The sequence below is a fragment of the Cyrtonyx montezumae genome, unplaced genomic scaffold (assembly GCF_038088225.1).
Source record: "Cyrtonyx montezumae isolate F1298 unplaced genomic scaffold, pur_monq_1.0 scaffold_22, whole genome shotgun sequence".
Classification (NCBI taxonomy): domain Eukaryota; kingdom Metazoa; phylum Chordata; class Aves; order Galliformes; family Odontophoridae; genus Cyrtonyx; species Cyrtonyx montezumae.
The window spans coordinates 3,207,479-3,230,074 of record NW_027071959.1 but is presented as its reverse complement, the minus strand read 5'-3'; the positions used below and the strand labels follow the sequence as shown (position 1 = coordinate 3,230,074).

Below are 22,596 nucleotides of genomic sequence, written 5' to 3'. Positions count from 1 at the left end.
CAATCCCTCCTCTGCCCGAGGGGCTGGCTCGGCAGTGGGTTTGTTGCTGGGGGTGCTGGCTCCTACCCTACAGAGACTTGGGCTGACACGAGAACAGTACATGGCCGGGCAGCGGAGCCACCCCTATGAGGTCGGGTCCTTCAGAGCTGCCCAGAGCCACAGCTGTGCCACCACCAGAAGGCTCGCCTGGGCTCGGGTGTCTGCTGAAGAGCTGGAGGCTGCAGAACGAGAAAGGATTATGTGAGCTGCACTCTGTGTACAGACACAATGGATGCTTGCACATTGGATGGGACCTGCAGGTGATCCCTTCCCCAGCTCCCCTGAGCTGACCAGCTCTCAGCTTGGAGGCCCATCACCAAGCCGCTGCCCGGTTTGCCTTGTTCCTCTGCAGACACCAACACGTGCACTGCCAAGCCCCTTGTGGTAGAGCATCACCAGACTTGCAGCAATACGCAACCACACTGCTAAATGCCTCCAGCCCACTTCAGCTAACCCAAGGCACACGTTAACCCTGCTCCACCTCCCCTCCATCTCTGGATGCCGGCAGTCCCTCTTGCACAGCAGCTGCCCCTGCCCACCCTACATGCTGGCTGGGCCCAGCCCCAGTGCTTACCCCTGCAGCTCTTGCCATCTCCTTGCAGCGTCCCCGTCACACAGCTGCACAGGGGCCCATCTGCCTGACTCGTGCAGATCTGCTCGCAGCCACCGTTGTCCTCGCACCAGTCCGACCCTTTGTGCAGGACAGACAGTGAGTGATGCTGCTGGATCCTGAGCAGGCCGTGGTTGCCCACCCAGGACATCCACTCCCTCCTGTGGTGCAAAGCCCTGTTGGAACCCTCACACCGAGGGGATCACAGCCTGAGGTGGACCACCCCTCATGCCCATCCTCAGGGCACACACTTACGTTTCCTCCGAATGGGCCCCACCGACAGGATCTGCTCGTGGGCCTCATGGGCGAAGGCGCTGGCTGCCCGCCGGTGCTGGGGGCAGTTCTGCACAGAGATGGCAGAGCATTTATCAATCTCAGCCCCTGACCAATCAGCTCCACACTCCTCCAACCCAGGCCCCTAAAAAAAACCTCAACACAGCCTCAACCCTCTATTCTGCAGCCAGAGGGAGGCACAATCCTCCTGCTCTGTTCCTCAAGGCGGCCCCTTGAAGATGTGAGCCAAGAGCAAAAAGTTCCGCCTCTGCCTCGGAAAGCCCCTGGCCTTCAGCCTTAGCCTCACTTACTATTTTGCAGGAGTACTTCTCTGAGTCACAGAGCGAAACAGCGCAGTGCAGGTGGACTTCGTCGTAGTCCCCAATGAACTTGAAGACAGTGACATGGAAGCGACAGGTCAGGGACACCCCGTTCTCCTCTATGCCAATGGTGTTGTCCTTCATGTTTTGGCATCTGCAAGCAGGACAAAAGCAGGATGCAGTGCTTCTGTGGTGGGGACCCTCCCTCAAGCAGTACTGCTTGCCCCTGTCCCCATAAGACTGACCAAATCCTTCAGCTGTTCTCTTTGATGCCACTGTAACTAAATGAGCATCACAGACCCCATGTTTCTGCAGCCCTGTGATGCATGCCAGCTTTGGCATGTCTTCGTGGCAGCTCCTGTGGAGCCAGGCTTTCTATAGTCAATCAAACCCAGGCATCTGCAGTCACTCACCCTCCCTCAATGATGAAGTAGCGCAGCTTGTCATTGCTGTCCCGCGAGGGCGTCGCGTAGCACTTGTTCAGCATCAGGATCAGGTGGTTGGAGTCAGCCCCCACCACAAAGACCCCCACGTAGAGCACATCCCGCGTGGTCAGCACCACTTCCCCCTGCCGGTATGGGTGCTTGTAGGAGGAGTTCTTGTACAGGGCCATCTTGGTTGTGAAGCTCCCTTCCTGCGTTGGCACTGTCAGGTTGATCACGCTAATAAAAAGTAAATAAATAAATAATAATGAGTCTTGGACCTCACATTGAATGTTGTTTGCATATTTCAAACTTGGTTTCCATGGACATGCATGCACAGCTTGCCCTTGCTCTGACCTGAGCATTGGCCGCACGACCGAGTCCAGAGAGATCTTGATGTCCAGCTCATAGGCACAGGAAAACTCCACGTTGATGGTCCGGTCCCGGGTGATGATGTTGCCTGTGTTGTTTGCGCTTTCAATCCACACCGTGTTCTTGTATACGATGTGTGTGCTGTTGGACTGCGGGAGGCAGAACATGGCATCCCTCTAAAGTGACCATCTCTGATCTCCCACTCATGACAGAGAGCTCAGACCCAAAACATGTAGTGCGACTCTGAAAATACCACTACTTTCACCCAAATATGATCGAGGCTCGAGGTAAGATGTGTTCCAAGTGCTGGCCACCTCGTAGGCCCCTTTCACCTCACTGAGAAGCACCCTCTGGCACACTGTGCCCCCGCTGCCCTTCCTGCCCCATTGCTCCCAGATGAGATGATGCTCAATGCCTGAAGCGTCCACGCCCGGACCCACAAACCCACAGCCCCATCCCACCTGCACCAGGTTGCCGCAGTTGCCTTTGGTGTTGTTGATCTGGAAGGAGATGAAGTCCTCGCCCTCGATGCCGGGGCAGTGGCGGTCGTTGACCCTCACGCCCTCGCGCTCGAAGCCCAGCTGGAACAGCTTGCACTTGGAGATGGACACCTCCATTTGGGCGGCTTTGCACGTCACCTCTGCATCGATGATGTCATGGGTGGCTGGGAGAGAAGGAGAAGGCTCATGGAACTAAGTGAAAAGACGCCCCAGGCCCAGACCTCCCCACCCAAGCCGAATGTCTTGACCCCGGGCTCACTGTTGCCGTAGGGAGGGGGCTCGATGCAGCCACACAGCTCCCCACCATCATCCAGCTCGCAGGTCCGGTTGGGGCAGTCAGCGCCCGCGCAGGGGTCCTCCACCACTCCTGCTAAACAGCGCGAGACGCACCTTTACCCTTGTGCTCCGGGCCTGGTGTGCTCTGAGGACCCACAGGAGCCCATCTCGCTTACAGCAATTCTCCTTCTCGATCCACTCCGTGCCCAGGATGCCGAAAGTACGGCACGCCTCGCCATAGGCAGCCAGCGAGCCACACAGCTGCACCTGCTTGCGGTTGTAGCAGCCATCCAGAAAGCACGACTCGTAGAAGGGCAGCGGGTCCAGGAGGCCGTAGCAGGGCTGGAAAAAGCCCTTCATGTCCGTCAGCTTCAGGCAGTAGCTGTCACTCTGCAGCTTCTGGATCTGGACGTTGTCGCAGGACGCGGCGTACTGGGAGTACTGCAGCTCGTTGCAGCTGCAGGCACCGGATACGTCGCGGGGGGGTCCTGACTCCCCAGCCCCCTGCCCGCCCGCCATGCCCGCCTCACCTCTTCTGCATGCCGTTGGTCTTCCAGCTCTGTGCCAGCACCACGCTGCTGACCACCGGCTTGCCCCGCAGCGTCGCGTAGTCGTCCGCCGGGTCGCCGTTGAAGTTGCCGCACAGCCCGCACACCTTGTTCTGCAGCCGGTCGCCGATGGTGATCTTGATGACGTTGAAGCCGTTGTAGCGGATCTGGATGTCGGGGCCGGAGTCGATCACCAGGAAGCCTTCCTGGCTGTAGATCTTGGTGGACAGCCCCGTGATGAAGGGGATGCTCACGAGGCTGCCGTTCACCTGGCGCAGGGGAGGGCACAAGGATGACGTCCTTTCGTCCTCTCCACTTCTGGGCGGCAGCACTGTCCCCCTGCAGACTCCACAGATGCCTCCCACTACCCCAGGTGTGCAAATAGGAGAATTCCACTTCAGCTCGTGTCATTCACCTTTCTCCATCTCCAGTGAATCACTCTGATCCCTTGCCACCCTTACATGTTGGCATAAGGTCATGATACAAACTGGGCCATACGAATGTGCATGTGCTCTACTATCAGGCCACATACAATGTCCCTCTACCTCAAAACCAGAACACTCCCGTGCATATTCCACATCCTCCCATGTTTCCAACTCCAGATTTTGTGATAAAATCAAGCAAGGGTAATTTTAAATAGATACAGAGGCGATGAATGCACAACAGCAAGATCTGGTAGGTCATAGATCATAGAATGGTTTGGGTTGGAAGGGACCTTGAAGATCATCCAGTTCCAACCCTCTGCTATAGGCAGGGACACCTCCCTCTAGCCCAGGTTGCTCACAGCCCCATCCAGCCTGGCCTTGAATGCTCCCAGGGAGGGGGCATCCACAACCACACTGGACAACCTGCTCCAGTGTCTCACCACCCTCACAGTAAAGAATTTCTTCCTAACATCTACTCTCAATCTATCCTTTTCCAGTTCAAAACCACCGAATAATTCTATACAAGAAGAACTAAACCTTCCCTACAACTTCGGCTGATGCTGCACTACCATAACCACCATTCTAGCCATGTAAAAGTCAGAGTCCATTACATACTGACGCCTAAGAAATATCTAGATTCAAGAGTAGTCCCCTTCTCTTCGGATGCCTGTGTCCTTCAAATTGTCTTTACTGGGATGGTGGCCTACACATGGTGGTTTCCACTGGATTATACGATTATTCTCTTAAGTCTGCATCCCAAAGGGTGCACAAGATGATGGGCATAATGATGGACACCGAATCACCCCCTCCCCTTGCCTCCCAGCGTTCCCCTCAACCTGGTGAGCCAGAGCAGCAGCTTCCCTCACACGGAGCAGCTCCTATTGCTATGACCAATGATGTCACGCTGCTTTGGCTCGGGAGCCGGTCCCCTGCAGCCCCGACCGCAGCAAGACCTCACCTTGACAGTACTCCTATCGCTGATGAGGATCTGCTCCTCGTTGATGTAGAAATACACGGGGGAGATGACGGTGAGGTTGGGCGAGGACCACTTGTCGAAGTTGATGATGAGCTGGAAGGAGAAGTCGGGCAGCTTCTGGCAGATGGTGGACAGCACGAAGGCGCAGTTGGCGGGGAAGCGGAGGAAGGCGCCGTCGAAGGTGCGGAAGACCCCGCCGCCCGCCGCCAGGCAGAAGGAGCTGCGCGTGCTGAAGCAGCCACGCACGCCGTTGCGCGACGCGCACTCCTCGTCCGACTTGCAGTGCCGCGGGTCGCACTGGATCAGGTTGCGCCGGAAGCAGCGGCACCGCCGCGTGCAATCCCCGTTCCAGAAGAGCTGCTTGGGCTGCAAGAGCAAGGGGTGGTGGTGGGGTAAGGGGGATGGGAAGCTCCGCACGGCACCGTGCGGATACTCTGCATGGATTTACTCCCCTCCGCCATGTGGAAAGGGATATCGGGTGGTGATGAGAAGAGCACAGAGTACACACTGAGTGCCTCTCTGGAACAGAACTGAACTTGCAGTCAACAGACACGGCACTGTAGTGAGCCCTACAGTGAGGACAGGTTCAAAGTGGGTGAGCAAGGTGGATGTGCCCAAGAGTCTTGGCACAAAATGAAGCAAGTGACTGCAGCTACACTTAAGGGCTGTGCTCACCTCAATGCACTGAGGACCAGAGGGGGATCTTGCTGTAAAAGTGCATCATGGAACCCACAGGTTGTGCAAAGGCCCTTCATCAAAATAATACCAAGAAAGCTCTGTCTTCCTGAGCTGACCATACCAGCATAGACATCATGCCCACATACTTCAAACCCAACAGAGGATAGAAACGTGGAACAGCTGGCAAAGTAAATATGGAGGATGGCAATGGTGGCTTTGAGCCCCACACATCTTCCTCAAAACAGCCCTCACCCTGCACCGTAACAGTAACCACACACAGATCAAGACAGCACTGCCTCTGTCCTTTGGGATCCCACGATGCATTACAACAGCTGTACTGTGGTGCGGTGATTAACGCATCAGAACCCCAACTGACATCATGTGGTTCCCAATAAGTGGATTTCATAAGAAACACTGCACTCAGTGCATGTGCAGCTCCTCGAACAACATGGTCACAGAGCCTCAGACTCTGACACCAAGCCTTGAGCATCCCTGCTCGCCAGTCCCCCCTCCCACCACCACTTCTCACCCAAACCATCCTCACCCAGCGGCCACATGATGAAGGACACGTGCTAGAAATGACTTTGCTCTCCTCTGTCCCCCTGGGCCTGCTGGCACGCTGTCTTCTCCTGCCCTTGTTTTTGGCTCATCTCAAGTCACCCATGTTCGTAGGTCAGAGTTTCCCATGCGAGCTCTACTTGGGTCCTTAAACCCTTCACCATATGCCACAGTGACCAGGCACAACATGACGCCTTACAACACACCCCTGGATCGCACATCCGACCTTCGAGGATTAGCACAAAGGGTTACAGGTGAGGGCACCCAGGGAAGAACGCTCCCAGTACCTCGTAGTATTTGCCATCAGAGTAGCAGCCGCAGTTCTGGGGCAGGATGCAGCTCTTGCCGTTCAGCACGTAGCCCGGGTCACACTGGCAGCCCTCCACGCAGTAGTGGCCACAGTCGCTCTTCAGTCGGATGGCAGCACAGCGGGGCTGGCACAGGGACACACAGCTCTCGTAGTGGCTGTTGGGGGGACAGCTGACAGCTGCGACGGGTGGGGAGAACACGAGGGAGGTGGATTAATTCCCCGCAGATAAATGACCTCTCCTACCTGCTCTTTCCTTCTACAGCCTGATCACTGCCAGCCATAATCTCCTGGGGAATCATCACAGATTACTGTGAGCTGGAAGGGTCACACCAGCTGCTGGCACAGAATGACTGTGTCTTGATGATGCGTACAGTGCACAAACCCTTGTTGTGGTCTGCTGCCCTGCTACTGGTCATTTCTGCTGACCTCTGCTGGCCCTATGGGCTCCCAGGCAGCGTGGAGACATTTCAATGTACATGACACTGAGAGCTCACCTTCGCTGCTTGGCCACTGTGCACCCAAAGGTGCCACCAGCTCACCATGGACCACGTGGAGCAGGGCACATGGGATGTAAGCATGTGACCATGCTGCCCCTGCACTGCAGAAATGATGCCTCCAGAGCTGTGAGGTGCTTCGTTAGGAGGAAGAATGACATAAATTTAATTGTCTGGCTTGTTAATGATGGCAATTACTTCCCAGCTGATTTTCCAGATAGAGCGGCTGCCAGGGGGACTCATAGCTCCCATCCTCAGGAGCCTAATTGAACATTGCAGTATAATCTTATTGACAATAGCAAGCAGCTTCATTAGGACACACGCTGCTGTTTGCAAAGCTGACTACTAAAATTCCTGGGGAACAAATTCAGCGGCATGTGCCTGTCCCACTGTGACCCTGGGGTGCCCCAGGTCAACTCTGACACAGTGCCACTGCCATGACATTGACACTTCCATGGTCCTGGGGCTTCCAATTCCACTTCTCTATACTAGTGATCAAACCGAGGACTCAAGGCTGGCCAGAGGGGTAAATATAAATAACCCAGTAGGCAGGGCAGCACTTACAGCACGAGGTGAAGTTCCTCCAGCCGATGATGGCGATGCCCTGCGTCTGGCAAGTGCTGGCATAGTTCTGCAGCCAGCCACAGGCCGTCTGCATGGCTCCCCCATCGACACACGTGTCGAAGAGGCAATTCTTGTAGAAATAGCTAGGGTTGATCTTGCTGTGGCACTTGGCAAAGACACCGCTTTGGCTGGGAATGAGGCTGCAGAGCTGCTGGGGCTTCCAGAAGCCCTCCACTTTGCCGCAGGCTGGGCAGCGGTCGCCGCAGCCCACCCGACAGAAGGTGTCCCGTTTGGCCCAGCTCTGTACAAAGTCGTTGACACTGAAGGCCTGCAAGCCACCTGCGGTCACCAGGTCATCGTCAGGGTTGCCGTTGTAGCGGCCGCAGAGGCCGTAGGTCAGGTTCTGGAAGCTACGTGGGATGGTGACAGAGAGGAAGGTCTTCCAGTCGTACACCACCTTCAGCCCAAAGTCTGTCTCCACCACAATGTGGAAACCAAAGGCGAAGATGTTCACTTTGCCCTGGCCCAACTTCAGAGGTAGGTAGAGCCGTTCATTGTTGATCTACAGGGGGAGGAAATGAGACAGCAAGGCTTTGTGGCTAGGGAAACCACCTGGAGGTTCAGGGGCTCCAGTTGGAGTGGGAAGGGATCACCCCTTGCTGAGCCTGTACCCACCGCCGCCCGACCCGCATGGCCCCACTCACCATCACAGTGTACTTGTAGGCACGGTGGATGACAATGTTGTAGTTGAAGACCTCCACCTCCACTTGCTTCACCCACAGGGCCAGGGAGGTGTCACGATCCTCGTTCTTGGCTGTGACAGTGAACGTGGGGAAGGTGTCCGACCGCTCCGCACGTGGCCGTGAGATGGTGGTGCACAGCACCAGGGCACAGCTGCTCTGGAAGTCGAATGAGAAGCCATCAAACGTCAGGTAGTGCCCGTAGCCAGAGACGATGCAGGAAGCGTCAGTGCGGACATGGCAGTAGTAGAGGCCGTTCTCCTCCAGGCAGTACTCATCATCCTTGCAGGAGACATTCTCACAGTACACGCTGTTGTCTGAGCCATTGCAGTAGCAGAGGAAGTGGCAGGAGATGTCCATCCAGAAGGTCTGGTTGGTGGCCAGCTGGCGGCCCTCGAAGTTGCAGCCACACTCGCCACGGGGAATGCAACGGGATCCACGCAGGGCAAAGCCCTCATCACACTGGCAGCCCTCAGTGCAGGTGTCCATGCAGACCGGGCCCGTGGCCAGAGTCTCACAGGTCTCCACGCAGCTCATGCACTCCTCAAAATGGCTGTTCTCCGGGCACGCCAGGGCTGGGGGCATCAAATGCAGAGTGCGAGTTAGCAGCTCCCACAGGCATGGTGCACGGAGGTGGGGTAGAGACAGCAGGTGGATATGAGGTGAATACTGACCCACTCGCTATAAAAAGAGAACTAGTCCCAACCTCGGTTACTCCTACTTGTCTCTGCCATCTCCCCCCTCACATCACAGTCCCATGCCAAGGGACATCTCCTCCCACCAGCCCAAAGAGGATGTCCTGCTTCCCTCTTCCAAATGGACGCCCTGCTTCCAAATGGATGCCTCTCCACAACTTGGACAGCAGAGACGTGGGCTGCCTACTATGTACAGCCGTGCTGGAGATTTTTCACATTCACTGCTGAATTATGAATGTTTTAGCCATGGCTAAAAACATGCTGTATTTAAATTATCGTCTGGTGATGGCTTACAGTACTGTCAGCCACCATCTGCAGCCCTGGAACACTCCTGCACCACACTGTAAACCTCCTTGTGTCTCCTGAAATGCCACCATGAAACCCCTTAATTGGGAAATCTGTCTCTGCTTGCAAAGGTGTCACTTAGAAACTGCCACTGATGTGTGAAGCTGAGTGTCTTCATCTTTGGGTACAAATCATGTTGTGGTCCCACTATGCACTGGTCACCTGCTGGCTTGTCCTTCCTGATATGAGTGAGCTCCTGACCGTGGTATGGCACAAGCTTTGCAAATGCTGCTTCCCAAATGAAACAACTGAGAGTTTTTTGGTATGTGAGCAGTAATGCTTGCAGCCTCCTTCCCCTTGGTATGTTACCTAGGAGAGCGCTTTGTATGCCTCGGCCTCTATTGCAGAGGATGGCTCTGGTGGATGTAGCTCTTTCAGTGACACCAAGCTTTGTCTGTAGTAGCCAAGAGAGCCAGAAAATAGCCCCAATTTAGGCGAGTCTGCTCACCCACTACTGTGATTTCAGACTTCTACTGATGTTGTATGTTCTGTGGTGCTGATTTGCTCCTGGCAACCTCTAAGTGTGACCTCTCTTCCAAATGGCTTTCCAGCCCTGTCTCCGAGGAACACCACTACAAGGCATGCACCAAGGACAAGGCAGAGGACAACATCCCATAAAAAATGGGGACCTACCTCCAAACACCCATCATCTCGCAAGAAAAAGACAGGGCCCAAAGTGGAGGGGGCTACAACCCCTCCTTGCCACCCCGGATACTCAAAAGCTTTTGTAGACTCACGGCAAAAGCTATGGCTCCTCCACTGGCCAACGTCCACCTCGGCGTTCTTGCAGGCGCTGGCGTAGCGTGCCACCGCGTCACACAGCTCTGACTGGTTGCCTCCGCTCTGGCACAAACGGAAGAGGCACGTCCTGTAGTAGGCCGAGACGTTGACCACGCTGTGGCACTCCAGGAAGGAGCTGTTGGTGGGGTCGTTGATGATGCCGCAGTTGGAGCGGCTCCGGTAAGTCTTGAGCAGCTCCGAGTCGTTGTTGCACGCCTTGAGGAGGTCCCCGCACTCCCCGTTGCAGATCTCATCAAACGTTGTCCAGCTCTCCAGGAAGAGCTCCAGGTTGTCCGTGTACTTGCCCTTGGGCGTGCAGAATTCGTCACTGACGTTGCCATTGAAGAAGCCACACAGGCCGCCGGTGCAGTTGATGTAGGTGGTGGAGAGGCGGATCTCCAGAAGGCCTGAATCGTAGTAGCCAATGCTCAGGAGTCCCTCTGACTCTGTCACAGTGCCGTTGTCAGTGCGGTAGATCTCCAGGTGGCCAGAAGGGTGGAAATACGGCAGGTCCACATCATAGCCGTTCACCTGCAAGTGAAGGCATTGGTAAGGGCAGTGTGACTCTGCAAGACGGTCCTGTCTGCACCATGATAGGGAGGCTGAGCCTGGCCTCCATCCTCAAAGGACGGGGATCTCCTTCACATGGGAGGATGCAGCCATTTTCTTGCATCTCCTTCAAAGACAGAGCAAGTTCAAGTAAGAGTAAGCTGGAGGAGACAACAGCAGTGTTCAGAAAGCCTCCTTATTTAATTTGGCAAGTAAATGGGAATAGCAGAGCTACAAGGCAGGATCAGCACGGACAGATGCAACCCTATGTCAAATCCTATGGCATGGGCACTGTGGTAGTACCTTCCTTCTCTACCATGATGGTGACTGCTCCGTCTGCTCCCAATTAATCTTTGAGCTTAGGGCTGCCTCACCTGGCTGCATCCTTCCTGCATCTTGCACCGCTGCTCACTGCTAATAAATGCTTGTCAAATGGGAACTGGCTGGGAAGGTTAGCAGCGGCTCCAGTTAATGGCTCATGACAGCACAGCATTCTGTCTGCTCTACTGTGGCTGTCATGGCTTGTCAGGACAAAGAGCAAAACCTCAGCTGCAAAATAGAGTAAAAATGGATATGGCTGGGATTCAGAAGGGACAGAGACCTTCAAGGTTGGGATATTCCCTCTTTTCCACAGCTATTCTGCTGATTATTGACAAATTATAAACACCAGCTCTGCTGGCAACCCTGCCCTCAATCAAAATACGAGTGCTTTCAAGATATAACAGCTAGTTTTATTCTGTGCTTTCCCCTAGCTCTCTGCTGTGGAGGGTTTGCACAAGCTGGGCTGTGAGGACAGGGTCTGAGCAGGGGAGCACCTGCAGTCTTCCCACCAGTGAAGGTGGCTGCTGCGAAGTCTACAGGATGGGAACCACGGGTGGATGCAATTCCAGTCCTTTTACCTCTTGGCTTGGATATGAGAGATGAGTAGACTCTGACACTTGTGATGACTCTGACCTCAAGGAACAGTCCAGAGTCGTACACTCATAAGCTCTTCTCCATGGGAACCCTGTGGCACAAGCTGACGCCTCCCACCTTGGTGACAGCCTTACCTTGACCTCTGACAGGCTGGCTCCTCCGACCTTCACCTCTTGGCCAACCACCTGGATCCGCACAACACGCAGCCCATTGGGAGCGTATCCCGGCTTCTTCTGGCTGATGTCCACCTCGATGAAGTCGGGCTTCTCCACGCAGGTTTTGAGCAGCGTGTAAGAGTGCTCCAACGGGTAGGGGAAGGTGACACCATCAAATGTCCGCAGCACCTGGTTCTGCCCCACCGAACACAGGCCCTCCCGCTTCGGGTAGCAGCCCCGGTAGCCGTCCTCAATGGCGCAGACCTCTCCTTCGGGGCAGCTGGTGTTGAAGCACTTGGCCTCCCCGCCGTCTTCGCACTGGCACTCTGCCGTGCAGTCCACTGTTGCCCAGAACACCTCTCCGACGGCGTAGTACCGTCCGTCCACATCACAGCCGCACTTCAGCACAGGGATGCAGCGGTCGGCGCTCAGCACGTGGCCATCGTCGCACTCGCAGCCCTCGGCGCACGGTGCGGTGCAGCGCAGTGGGGCTGTCAGGTCGGAGCAGGTGGCAGGGCAGCTGCTGGCACACACTGAGTAGTGGCTGTGCTCCGGGCACTGCACGGCTGCCTCTGAGGGTGCCAAAACAACAGGACAACGTGTTACCGTGTGGTTCCGAGCTAGGGATCTCTACCTATTAACCCACATCAGTGTAAAATGAGCTAGAATTCCCAATGTACAGTAGACTTGGATCTTCCATTTCTCATCCACACCCTCGCTGGTCTTTCTCTTAATGAAAACAAAAGCTTTTCTGAAGCTGCCCCCCCCACCGCTGGATCCTCCTGCAGCTATTTGCTACCAAAAGCAAGGAGGGTGTGCTGACCAGCACGCTGCCAGCCAGCCCCCACTTGGGTCCAGCCTCTGTCATCACGGCAGCCCACTGCCCGCATGGCATTGCTGAGCTCCCACCTCCAGCCTGACTTTCTCCATCCATTAACGGTCATGAAGCCCTCACACTGCAAAGGGGAAGGACCGAGTGGCTCCTGCCAGACCACCCTCCACCTCAGGCAACACCATCCCTTTCATTTCCCTCATCTCTTCCATTCCTCCCATCCAGGTGGCGCCCCATCCCTAGGCACCACAAATTGCCAGCAGCACCAGCACAGCCCCGCACTTACCGCATCCCGTCTGGGCACGCCATTCTCCCACCGGGATGCCCAGGCCTTGGCACACAGCAGCATACGCCTGGATGGCTTGGCACAGCCCGGTGCCGTTCTCCCTCGCACTGCACAGGTCATAGACACAGCTGTGTACGAAGGCAGTGGGGTCCACGACGGAGCTGCACTCCCAGAGCGGCCCGCCACTCTTGTTGAGGAAGCCACAATATTCGGGGGAGAAATAGAGGGATTCGGTGGAGGCATCGCAGACGCTGCAGTTCTCCACGCAGCCGGGGGAGCACTTCCTCTCAGGGTGTGGCACTCGCCAGCTCTCGCCCAGTTCTGGCACGGAGGTGGCCAATCTGCCATCCGAGAGCAGCGCGTCGTCCTCGGGGTCTTTGTTGTAATTCCCACACAGACCGCACGTGCCGTTGATGTACGTGCCAGGAACGGAGATGGAGGCGTAGTGTTGGCCATCGTAAGTCACTAGCAGGCCAAAATCAGTCTCCAGGGCTGTGGACAAGCCGCTCTGGTAGACTTTGATTGCGCCCAACTCCAGGGAGATGGGTAAGGACACCACCAAGTCATCCACCTGTAGGAACAGGACCAGAGGAATGAGCCACCGCAGGAAATAGCTGAGGCTTCACAGGAGGGGCATGTGGCCCCACTGTGGGGCCGTATGTTTATAGATAGGTGACATGGTCCAAAGTGGTCACAGGCATGGGTTGGACTAAGATGGTCTTAGTGATCTTTCCAACCTTAATGATTGTACAAGAAGGTGGCCAGGCATCAGTAAAACCTCAGGCCTCAGCTTTGCTATCATGCCTTCCACCGTGCCCATTTCTCAAGGGATACACAGGGCTACTATTATGGTCTCGCCATCAGGACCCGACCTGGCAAGTTCCCACTGTTCAGTGTAGCTCTTACCTTGGCTTTCCCAAAGCTGCCCTTTGGGAGGACAATCTTGTGTGAGTAGACCTCCACAAAAATGTCCCTCAGCCAGGAGACGGAGGAGCCGCCTCGGTTCTCGTTCTTGGCCTCCACGTTGAAGTAGGGCAGCTGGGAGCCTGGCCAGCACTGCCTGGCGAGGAGGTAGGAGCAGGAACCCTGGAAGTGAAAGAGGAAGCCATCGAAGGTGTGGTAGTGTGGATCTCCGAACACCACGCAGGTGCTGCTCTCCACAGGCACGCACTGGAAGAACTTGATCTTTGGCTCGCACGCTTCAAAGGGGCCACAAGCCATCTCCTGGCAGAAGATCTCATTGTTGAAGTCCAGGCAGCGGCACTTGGTGCTGCAGTTTGAGCTCTCCCAGAAGATCTCCCCTTGATGGAGAAACTGTCCTAAAAATACACGGAAAAGAAACAAAAGAAAACACTTACATTGGTACCTCACCCACAGCTGGAGGCACAGTGACACGCGGTCACACGAGTCCGTGGGCATGGCTCTGTGACCTGCAGAGAGAGCTGGGGGCTCTGCAACTGCCCTGGGGACAGAGCTTCCAACACCAGCACTGCGCCTGTGGCTCTTGTTAGCTTTGCCCTTCTCCCCATAATGTCTCCCTTCAGGTGGCTTTGCCCATCAAAGAGTGCCTCTGTCGTCAGAGGTTAGCAGACAATTCATTTCCAGTCCAAAAGAGCTCATGGTACTTAGGGAATCAAAGATCTGTGTATAGGTGATGATAGGAACCAAGGAGGGAATGCTCAGCCCGCTGTCACACAGAGGCTCTGTAAGGGAGGCAGGTTTCCTCAGTGAGAGACGTGAGCAGCAGGAGAAGACAGGCGAACAAGGGTGGCAGACGCCGGGAGAGATTCCCCCTCCTCCATATGGTCGACGTTCACACCTCTCCTTCAGGCGGATGTGTGCACTGCCTGCTTTACCTCTCCTAAACGTTTCGTGCTCTCCTGTGCCTCCAACAAAAAAATGCTATTTCCCAACTGCTTGCAACAAACAGCACCTCTTCTTAGACTTAGCAGCTCCTGCATCAGCCGTCCTGGAGTATGGAGTTTTGCCAAGTGAGATCTATTATGCGTGGTCAGCCTCATCATCTCCAGCACCTCGTGCTTCATCTCCTCTTGTGAGAGAGAGCAGACAGCTGCTGGGACACACAGACCTTGTGGTAGGATGTGCATGCTGCCCTCGTGGCTGGAAGCAGAGGATGGCTTTGGCCCCATTGTGAAACCCTGCCTTTCTTCCTGGGCTGGCAGCTGGAAGCTGTTGTGTGGTGGGAATCTAACCCTCTCTTGGGCTGGAAGAGCCTCTGGGGTATGCAGGTCTTCTTTGGTACAATTCTGAAGGTTGTCCATGAAGGAGCTGAATGTCCCAGGCTGGTGACAGCATTCAGTAGCAGGTGACAACTTGCTTGTCGTGCAGACTCCTGGAGCACAGGACAAGCTCCTGGTGCATTTCATTTATCCAATGGCAATGCCTTCATCTCTCCACACCACAGCCCTTGTTCTGTCCCTCTGTGTGTTTAATCCCTCTGTATCTCTGTGGCAGAACTGATGCACGGACACTGTAATTGGTGCAGGGTCCTGAAATTTATCCTGCCCAAAAACCTATGATTCCTCCCACAGAAAGAGAGGACACGGGACCACTCTGCCAGCTTTCCCATCCCAGGGGAAAGAGGACAGGACCGTCCCCAGGTCTTTCCCATTGTCCTCATCAGCACTGCAGAAATGGGTCAAGACGAGGCTTGAGTGGCATTTCACTGCTGTAAACTGCCTGGCCTGTGACAGCATAGGCCTGGACAGCAGAAATGGAAGCTTTTAGCAATGCACTGCTGATAAATCTGCAGAGATGCAACAGAGCTGGCACCGATGACAGCATCGTTTGCCAGTGGCTGGAAAAGGCACAGATCAGAGCTCCCAATGCTCTATGAGCCCCTTTGTTTTCTCTGACCTTGTCTGCCTTGGCAAAACCACACTCATGCAGCACAGGGCACTCAGGCTGAGGGACCTTTTGCTCTTCTACACCCCACAACATGTAACAAGGCACCTCTGTTCCTCCCTTACCTCTCAGGCTGCAGCCGTTGGCCGGATCTATTTCTCTGCCATCTATTTTGAAAGCCCAGCGCCCTGGGATGTTCACATTGGTTGTTTGCTCTATATTGACTATGTCTGGGGTTCTGGAGCCTGGGATGCTGAAGAAGTTGCTGATATTTCCACCGTTGAAGCCAGCCTAACATGGATAGAGAGCAGACTCTGTCACATATCCTGCCTCAGGAAAGCAGCTCTGCAGTTTTGCATTTCCCTGCAATGATTTCCAGGCATGCCATGTTTAGTGTTAATGGAATTCCAGGAATCTCTGTTTTCAGGTACTTTGGATGCAAGTGAAAGCTCCACAGGCACTACAAAGCAGTACAGATCTCTGTTCACATACTAATGCACATACAAATGCAAATATATCCTTCTGGGCATGGGGACCTCCAGAGCCCAGAAGGGACAGTTCAGTGCCTGTAGCCTTTGGGACACACCTCAGCTGCCAACACCAAATGCTGGTGGGCCCATCCACAGTGCCAGGGATGCTGAAGGGACAGGAGGCACAAGCGAGCACGGCTACATTAGGAAAGCTGTGGGCAGCCATCTGAGAGCTGGAAAGGGAGAGGGAGCCTCACCTGGGCCATCACCCCACCCAGCCCGGTCAGGGGATCCCCTCCGCTGGCCGTCCCCGTGGTCCAGCTGATCTCCTGGTAGTTAAAGATGGCGAAGGATGACACCCCATCGGTGATGAGGACAGCTTGAAATGTGTTCACCTGGGAAAGCACCAACAGACGAACAAGATGAGGCCTCTTTTCTCCCACTGCCCACCCACCCTTGTGCCACCCACACCCGGGGGGACAGTGGGAGCAGCAGAAGCCAAATGGGACCCAACATACGGTGATCCCAAGCACTCCACCCCTTCTGCTGCTTCATTCTGGGGAAATCGCAGTGCTGTTCCCCATCCAGTTCTGTGCCAATAGATGGCAGCAAGAGAATAATCTTGTGCGAGACCAGCAGCCGGCTGCTCTGACCTGCTCTCTCCCATTACCCTCTCTTAGCTCTATTTCTCGACGTGTTATCTTACCCAGCTCCCTTCAGCATTCATACACCACAATGTGATTAACGGTGCGTTGCAGCCGAGGCAGCCGTGTTCGTTGTGTGTTTGGCTTGGCTGCCTCTTCCCATCACTACCTGCTCGATCGTGCCCTGGAAATGACTTTGCATTTCCAGCTCCGAACACTCAGACAAAATCAAGCAGCTGCAAGCCCCGTGCAAGGAGGACACACTTTGCTGGCTGGCAAGGCAGCATGAGCTCCAAGCTCCTACAGTTATGCAGACAAAGGTGCCTATACTCCTCATACCCCCATCCACGCAGCAATCTCCCCCTGGGATCCAAAGTCAACTGTTTATCTGTTAACTGTCAACTCCCCAGCTTGGCACTGGTGGCCGAAGACGCATTGAGCACCTTCAGCGTGTAAAAAAAAAGCTGTTGTAAGCCAAACGTTTTTGCTCTGTAGGCACCAAGAGACCGAAGTCACCGCTGTGTCCCCGAGGCCACGTTTGCCAAATTGTTTTCTGCAGCTTTTCTGCATTGCGATGAATTTCCTGCCTAAGTTGCACTGTGCTATTCCGCATACGCGGAGCCCTGGCCGCTGTCGAGCAGGAATGCTGCTCTGTACCAAAATAAATTGCATGGTGTTGCAAATGTAATTCTTCAGGCAATACACGGACCTCTATACCACTTGCTGTCTGCAAATATATATATATGTGTGTGTGTGTGTTCTTTTCCTGCAAGAGCTGCCAGGACTGGCTCAGAAATATTCATTACATCTCAAGACGCTCTAACAAATGGAAAAGAGCTGAACTGCTCATCAAAGCCAACTCCTCTGGACAGCAGCAGCCAACTTCTGGCACTTGCAGAGTGCAAGCAAATACAAAAGACCCCTTCTCCCCCAGCGACAGGGAGCCCTCACACAATGCCCACACCCCAATCTCCTCTGGGATCCTGCCGATGGCACAGACCTCCCAATGGCAGCTGCTGTCACAGCTTACAGCAATTTCAGCCAGGAAAAACACTGCACCGCCATCCCTATGGTCATCACCATCCCTATGGTCATCACCATCCCTATGGTCATCACCATCCCTATGGTCATCATCATCTCCGTGGCCATCCCCATGGTCATTGCCATCCTCGTGCCTACCACAGTTGTTGCTCTTACCGGTGTTGTGCTGCTCCCCCCGTAGAATGTCACCTCCTCCCAGGTGACGATGAAGACCCAGCTGGCCGAGAAGGACGCCATGTCCTTGAAGTACTTGCGGACGTCCTTGGAGGCTCTGCCCAGCAGCTCGGGGTCGGTGCTCTCGCGGTAGTAGATCTCCCCACGGATGCCGTTGTGCACGTCGGCCCAGAAGGGCGCGACGAAGGCCCGGCCGTCGGCCAGTGGGAAGGCTTCAGGTGTGAACTGGCTGACCAGTGAGTTGAAGGAGATCACACCGTTGTTGTTCACCTGCCCAAGGAGATGGGTCAGTGGAAAGAGCCCTAAGCAAGCTGCTGGCTCGTCACAAAATGCGGAGTGAGTGTTATGTGTGTGGCAGGGGATGGTTTGTAATGATGGCAGCCCGTGAGAGCTCCTGGTCACTGGGAAGCCCCAAGCTGAGCAAAAGCCTGGGAAGTCTGCACAACCAGGCTCCTGCAGACCAACAACAGAGCATCCATCAGGCTGGCACCCAGCTCAGATGGGACCTGCTTCTGGTCCCTGGGTGCACACAGCCTTTGGAGAGCAGCTCTGCAGCACGGGGAGCTGGCTGTATGGCTGGGCAGCTGCACAGGGCAGTGGATTATCATTCCACAGCATGTGTAGTGTGTGCCCCAACCAACAGCCACGCTGGATGGGGCTTTGGGAAACCTGATCTAATGAGATTTATGGGGCTCTGGCAGGGCTTGGAACTAGGTGGTCTTTAGGGTCTCTTCCAACCCAAGCTGCTCCGTGACCCTATGATGCACACAGGGACACACTGAGAGGAGTCCAGGCCTGACAGCCCGCTCCAGGAGCCCTCCCAATGTCAGCCATCACTGCTCTGCCATTTGAGCACAGCAGCATCCCACCCTTGACTGAGGCACCTCCACACAGCTCCAAACCACCCCTTTTTTTTCCCTATGGGTCTCTGCATGTTCTTGTTTCTTGTCGTGGAACAGGAATAATGTTCCTTGTGTCAAGCCCTGAGCTTCGCTGTACCATTTAATCACCTACAAAAAAAAAAATTTATTGCCTTTTATATTCCTTCCCCATGAACATTAGCCCATTAACTATACCTTTGACTTTCTTAATCATAAAACCTATCAGTTCATGAAATCTAAGAACTTGTCAGGTGGGTGCTAATAAATCTTCCCACTCCTGACGACAGCGAGAGAGTGCGTTTAACGTGCAGCCAAGTGGCGAGGGAAAGAATAAAAGTCTGTTCTCCACTTACATAAACCGTCCTGTATGGGGCTCCAAAGAAGATGAACGGAACAGAGAGCTTGATCTCGGGAGAGCTCCCATCATCCACTTTGGGAGTTTTTGTGTCGTTCGGCCAGAATGGGTACAGACTCACCATGGCGTGAGCTGCAAGGAGATGGGGTTCAGTGCTTACAGAGACCTGTCCTGGTTGTGGGGAGGGCACAGCAGTGCACCCAGCAAACCCCCCCATTGAGCAAACGGAGACTTAGATGGACTTTCTTTCCCCTCCCCCCTCCTTTGATGTAGAAAAGCAGCGCACAGCTCTTGTGACATTCGAGCAGAGCTAAGGGGAGCCACAATGCTTCCAAACAATCCCAGCTCTGTTTACCTCAGTTCAGAACATGCTTTTATTTCCTAGGTCCTAACCTGCACATTTCAGAGGCCCCTGGTTGCAGACAGCCTGCTTGCAGCTCTTGCTTACAGGAACAGGGCTCTGTGCTGCCTGAGCTGGGGACGCTGCGCCCGGCAGCCCTAAGGACGTACCACTGGGCAGCCCTAGGGATGTACCACTCAGTGGCACTGAGGATACTCAATCCAGCATCCCCAAGGATGCTCCCTGTTCAAGGCTGCCCACCAGCGAACCCCTCCTACCCAGCCTGGCCTCAAGTAGGAAGGAGGCAAGGGGAAACCTGGCCTAACCCTGCTGGCACCCTAAAAAAGCTCCAGGTTTCTCCGGGAATCTTGTGGTCAGCCCCACACCAGACTGTCCAGTTTATCATTTTCTTGGCACAGGTTGGTCATTAGGAATTCTTCACGGTCCTGTTTTGTACCACGGCAAAACCACTACGACCTCCATGTGTGCACTCAGACAGCGCACGCTCACTTGGGTTATGTGCCTAGAGCTCTGCAGAGCTGCTGGGGTCACTGCACCTATCAGCTTGGCCAACTTTGCGTTCCCAGCAGCACAGCAGCTCCTCATTTAACCTGAACTATCCTCTCTTCACTGCTCCCAATGAGGTGAGGGCCATGCAGGCAGGAGGTCCACTGCCGCGGTGCACTCTGTCACCACCACACAATTAGAGCCTCTGCTTACCCGTTTTCCCACCCCTCCAATCCCAGGGAAATGCTGTTTGCTGTTACACTCTGACCAAGGGCAAGGGGATGTTTTTTGGGGCAGTTCTGGGGCAGTGTTGCTCCTTTTCCCATGGCACAGGGGAATGGTACTGACCTTGGTGCCACATGGTTACCACCAGCAGGGCCACCCAGGCACCGAGCAACGATGGTGTGTTCATCCTACAGGGCAGAGAGAAACCCAGACATGCATTACTTCCAAAGGAAAGCACATCCCAAGAGATCCATCCCGGCACTGGAGAGGGTCCCTCGCTCACCAAGTAGACCCAAACTGCCCTCCCTGCTGCTAATGGTTAACGGCCCTGCAGGTTTTGGCAGAGAGAGCTGTCACTGCACGGAGGAGCTGCAGCATTGCGATGTGTTACAGAGCCCCATCTCACCCCGGGGTTCAGAAGCAATTCCTGCCTGATCTGCTCCACAATCACTCAGCTCTTTGCACTGGAGACACCAACACTTACACAGCTGGGCGACCTCATGCTGAACAGGAATCAATGACAGAGACAAGCTGGGAACAGGAAAGCAAACTCCTCTGCCAGCTCTAATTCCTCCCGTGCCTAATGCAATTTGTTAGTCATTATTAATCCAATAGAAAATATCACTAAAACACCTGCTTTGATTTCTTCACCCGTCTCTCTGGCTCTCTGCACATAGCACGGCGTGCGGGAAGGCACCGTGCAGCAGCAGCACATGAGCAGCTCTGCACTGCATCTCTACCTTGAGCACACCCTGAGCTTTTCCACACCAACCTCCAGAACATCTCCACTTCGTACATTCCCACACACTTCAACTGCACGCATGCAACGGTCACAAAAGACCTCTGTATGCACTCCCTATAGGTTCGTTTCTGTACTGTACTGAGAGCTCCAGTTACTTCTAATTATCCCCACACATGTGCACCGTGCACAGCACAGCTCTTTAGGAGGGGGATATGTCTTCACCTGTCCCACATCGCTCCTGTTTGTCTCCCATTGCAGGGAGCAGTGGGACAGGTTTGCCTTCGTGTTCCAGTGGTCAACTCTGTTGGCCAAAATCCCTTTTCTGTGACCTTGCAGGAAAATGCGTTCCATCAGAGCGGGTTATTACCCTATTCCCTATGTTAGAAAGCTGAAAACAGGACAACAGGATTTTATAGCTACCATAAATCAGCTGTGGGTTGGGCAGCAGCGATGGGAAAGACAACAGTCCAGCAGCACGAGAGCAGCACCACTCGGGAGCAGACAGTGCAGAACACATTACTCAACACACCGCCCGGACAAACACACTTTTTTAGCTACAAGAAGGACCTTATTACCAACCTGCTTCAGACGTCAGGAGCAGCGTGGTCTGAACGTTCAGCCCGGGTTTGGTAGGACAGCACTCCTATGTCAGTGCAGAGCGCATGCCGGTGCTCTTGGCCAACTCTTGCTGACGAGTGAAGCGATGTCCCCGTCCTGGTGCTCTCCCAGTCCAAAGTGTGATTTCTCCAATGCTGGTTCGGGGTTGGAGAAGTGTAGAGTTGCAATCTCAGTGCCTCTGTTGATAACAGCACACTGATCTGAGATCGGATTTGGGCCCGGAGAGGGGGAGAAGCCCCTTCCTGCCCAGCACTCGCCCCTCGCTGCGTTCGGGTGTGATGTCAGCTGCCCACGGCCACTCTGCTCAGCATTGCTTTCTGCTAAGGGGAAAAAAACCAAGACAAAACAAAACCAAACCAAAGAACCGAGCCCCTTCCTCCTTTGTGTCAGTGCAGGAAAAAAAAAAAGCCATCTATATAGTGTTACAGGATTAGCATTAACAGTGCGAGGCTTAAAGCACCTTTCAAAGGCAGTGCCCCAAGGCTTCAATGCTGTTCCTTTTCCATCCAAGACTCGTTCTGCCTTCTGGATCTCGGCTTACCTCTGCTTCTTCAGGTGGGAGAGGAAAGCCTTACCCAGCACACACACACACACTTCGTGTCCGCTGGAGACCACGTCCTGCTGCTCCCGTTCCCATTCACCATGCAGGGACGGCGTTGGGTTTGACTGGAGTCGATGTGAGCAGGGGATTGCTGGGAGCCCCAGCACCAGTTATCCCATACAGCCCAGGACCTGCGCAGGGCTGCACGGCTGAAGGGGCACATGGGGGGGTTCGTGCTGGATCCCACCCCGATGCCTTCAGGAGGGCTTTAAGGCTCTGATGTTCCCTTGGAAAACTACTGCCATCCTGCAGCCCCATGCACCCCAACTCTTCCCTTCCCTACCGTACACATTTCTAGAGTTAGTGGCAGAGGAAAGAAAATCAATTGAATCTTCTCATCCTGTTGGTAAGACAGAGAAAACCGGTGCAAACATGTTTCCCTCTGCTCCTCCTGCGGTTTAATATTCCGGTCCTGTTCTACGGGCCAAGTCTACATTGATTAAGTTTGATGAGGTTTCACTGCCTCTTTGG

The 22,596-nt window shown here is 54.6% G+C and overlaps 1 protein-coding gene across 1 annotated transcript; it reads right to left on the bottom strand.

Annotated features, from left to right (window-relative positions):
- Window positions 1–21,550, bottom strand: TECTA (tectorin alpha). Its single transcript, XM_065738500.1, has 24 exons — window positions 21,486–21,550; window positions 20,288–20,352; window positions 19,091–19,224; window positions 17,839–18,126; window positions 16,255–16,392; window positions 15,653–15,818; window positions 13,569–13,981; window positions 12,663–13,233; window positions 11,524–12,116; window positions 9,883–10,456; window positions 8,070–8,680; window positions 7,366–7,927; window positions 6,285–6,484; window positions 4,744–5,127; window positions 3,343–3,629; window positions 2,989–3,269; window positions 2,796–2,906; window positions 2,498–2,700; window positions 2,022–2,185; window positions 1,656–1,904; window positions 1,234–1,396; window positions 905–992; window positions 614–730; window positions 1–218 (listed from the first exon to the last, which is right to left on the bottom strand). The coding sequence occupies exons 2-24, from the start codon at window positions 20,349–20,351 to the stop codon at window positions 124–126; spliced, it is 6,456 nt and encodes a 2,151-aa protein (XP_065594572.1). The 5' UTR covers window position 20,352; window positions 21,486–21,550; the 3' UTR covers window positions 1–123.
- Between the last annotated feature and the right edge of the window lie 1,046 nt (window positions 21,551–22,596).

What these genes read in the sequence shown, in the direction of transcription:
- TECTA (XM_065738500.1), bottom strand. Translation starts at nt 20,351, where the DNA reads ATGAACACACCATCGTTGCTCGGTGCCTGGGTGGCCCTGCTGGTGGTA. An exon ending in CTGATGGCAAATACTACGAG is followed by an intron (nt 5,128 to 6,284) that starts GTACTGGGAGCG and finishes TTGCTCTTGCAG; the next exon opens with CCCAAGCAGCTCTTCTGGAA. An exon ending in ACTGCGGCAACCTGGTGCAG is followed by an intron (nt 2,186 to 2,497) that starts GTGGGATGGGGC and finishes TGCCTCCCGCAG; the next exon opens with TCCAACAGCACACACATCGT.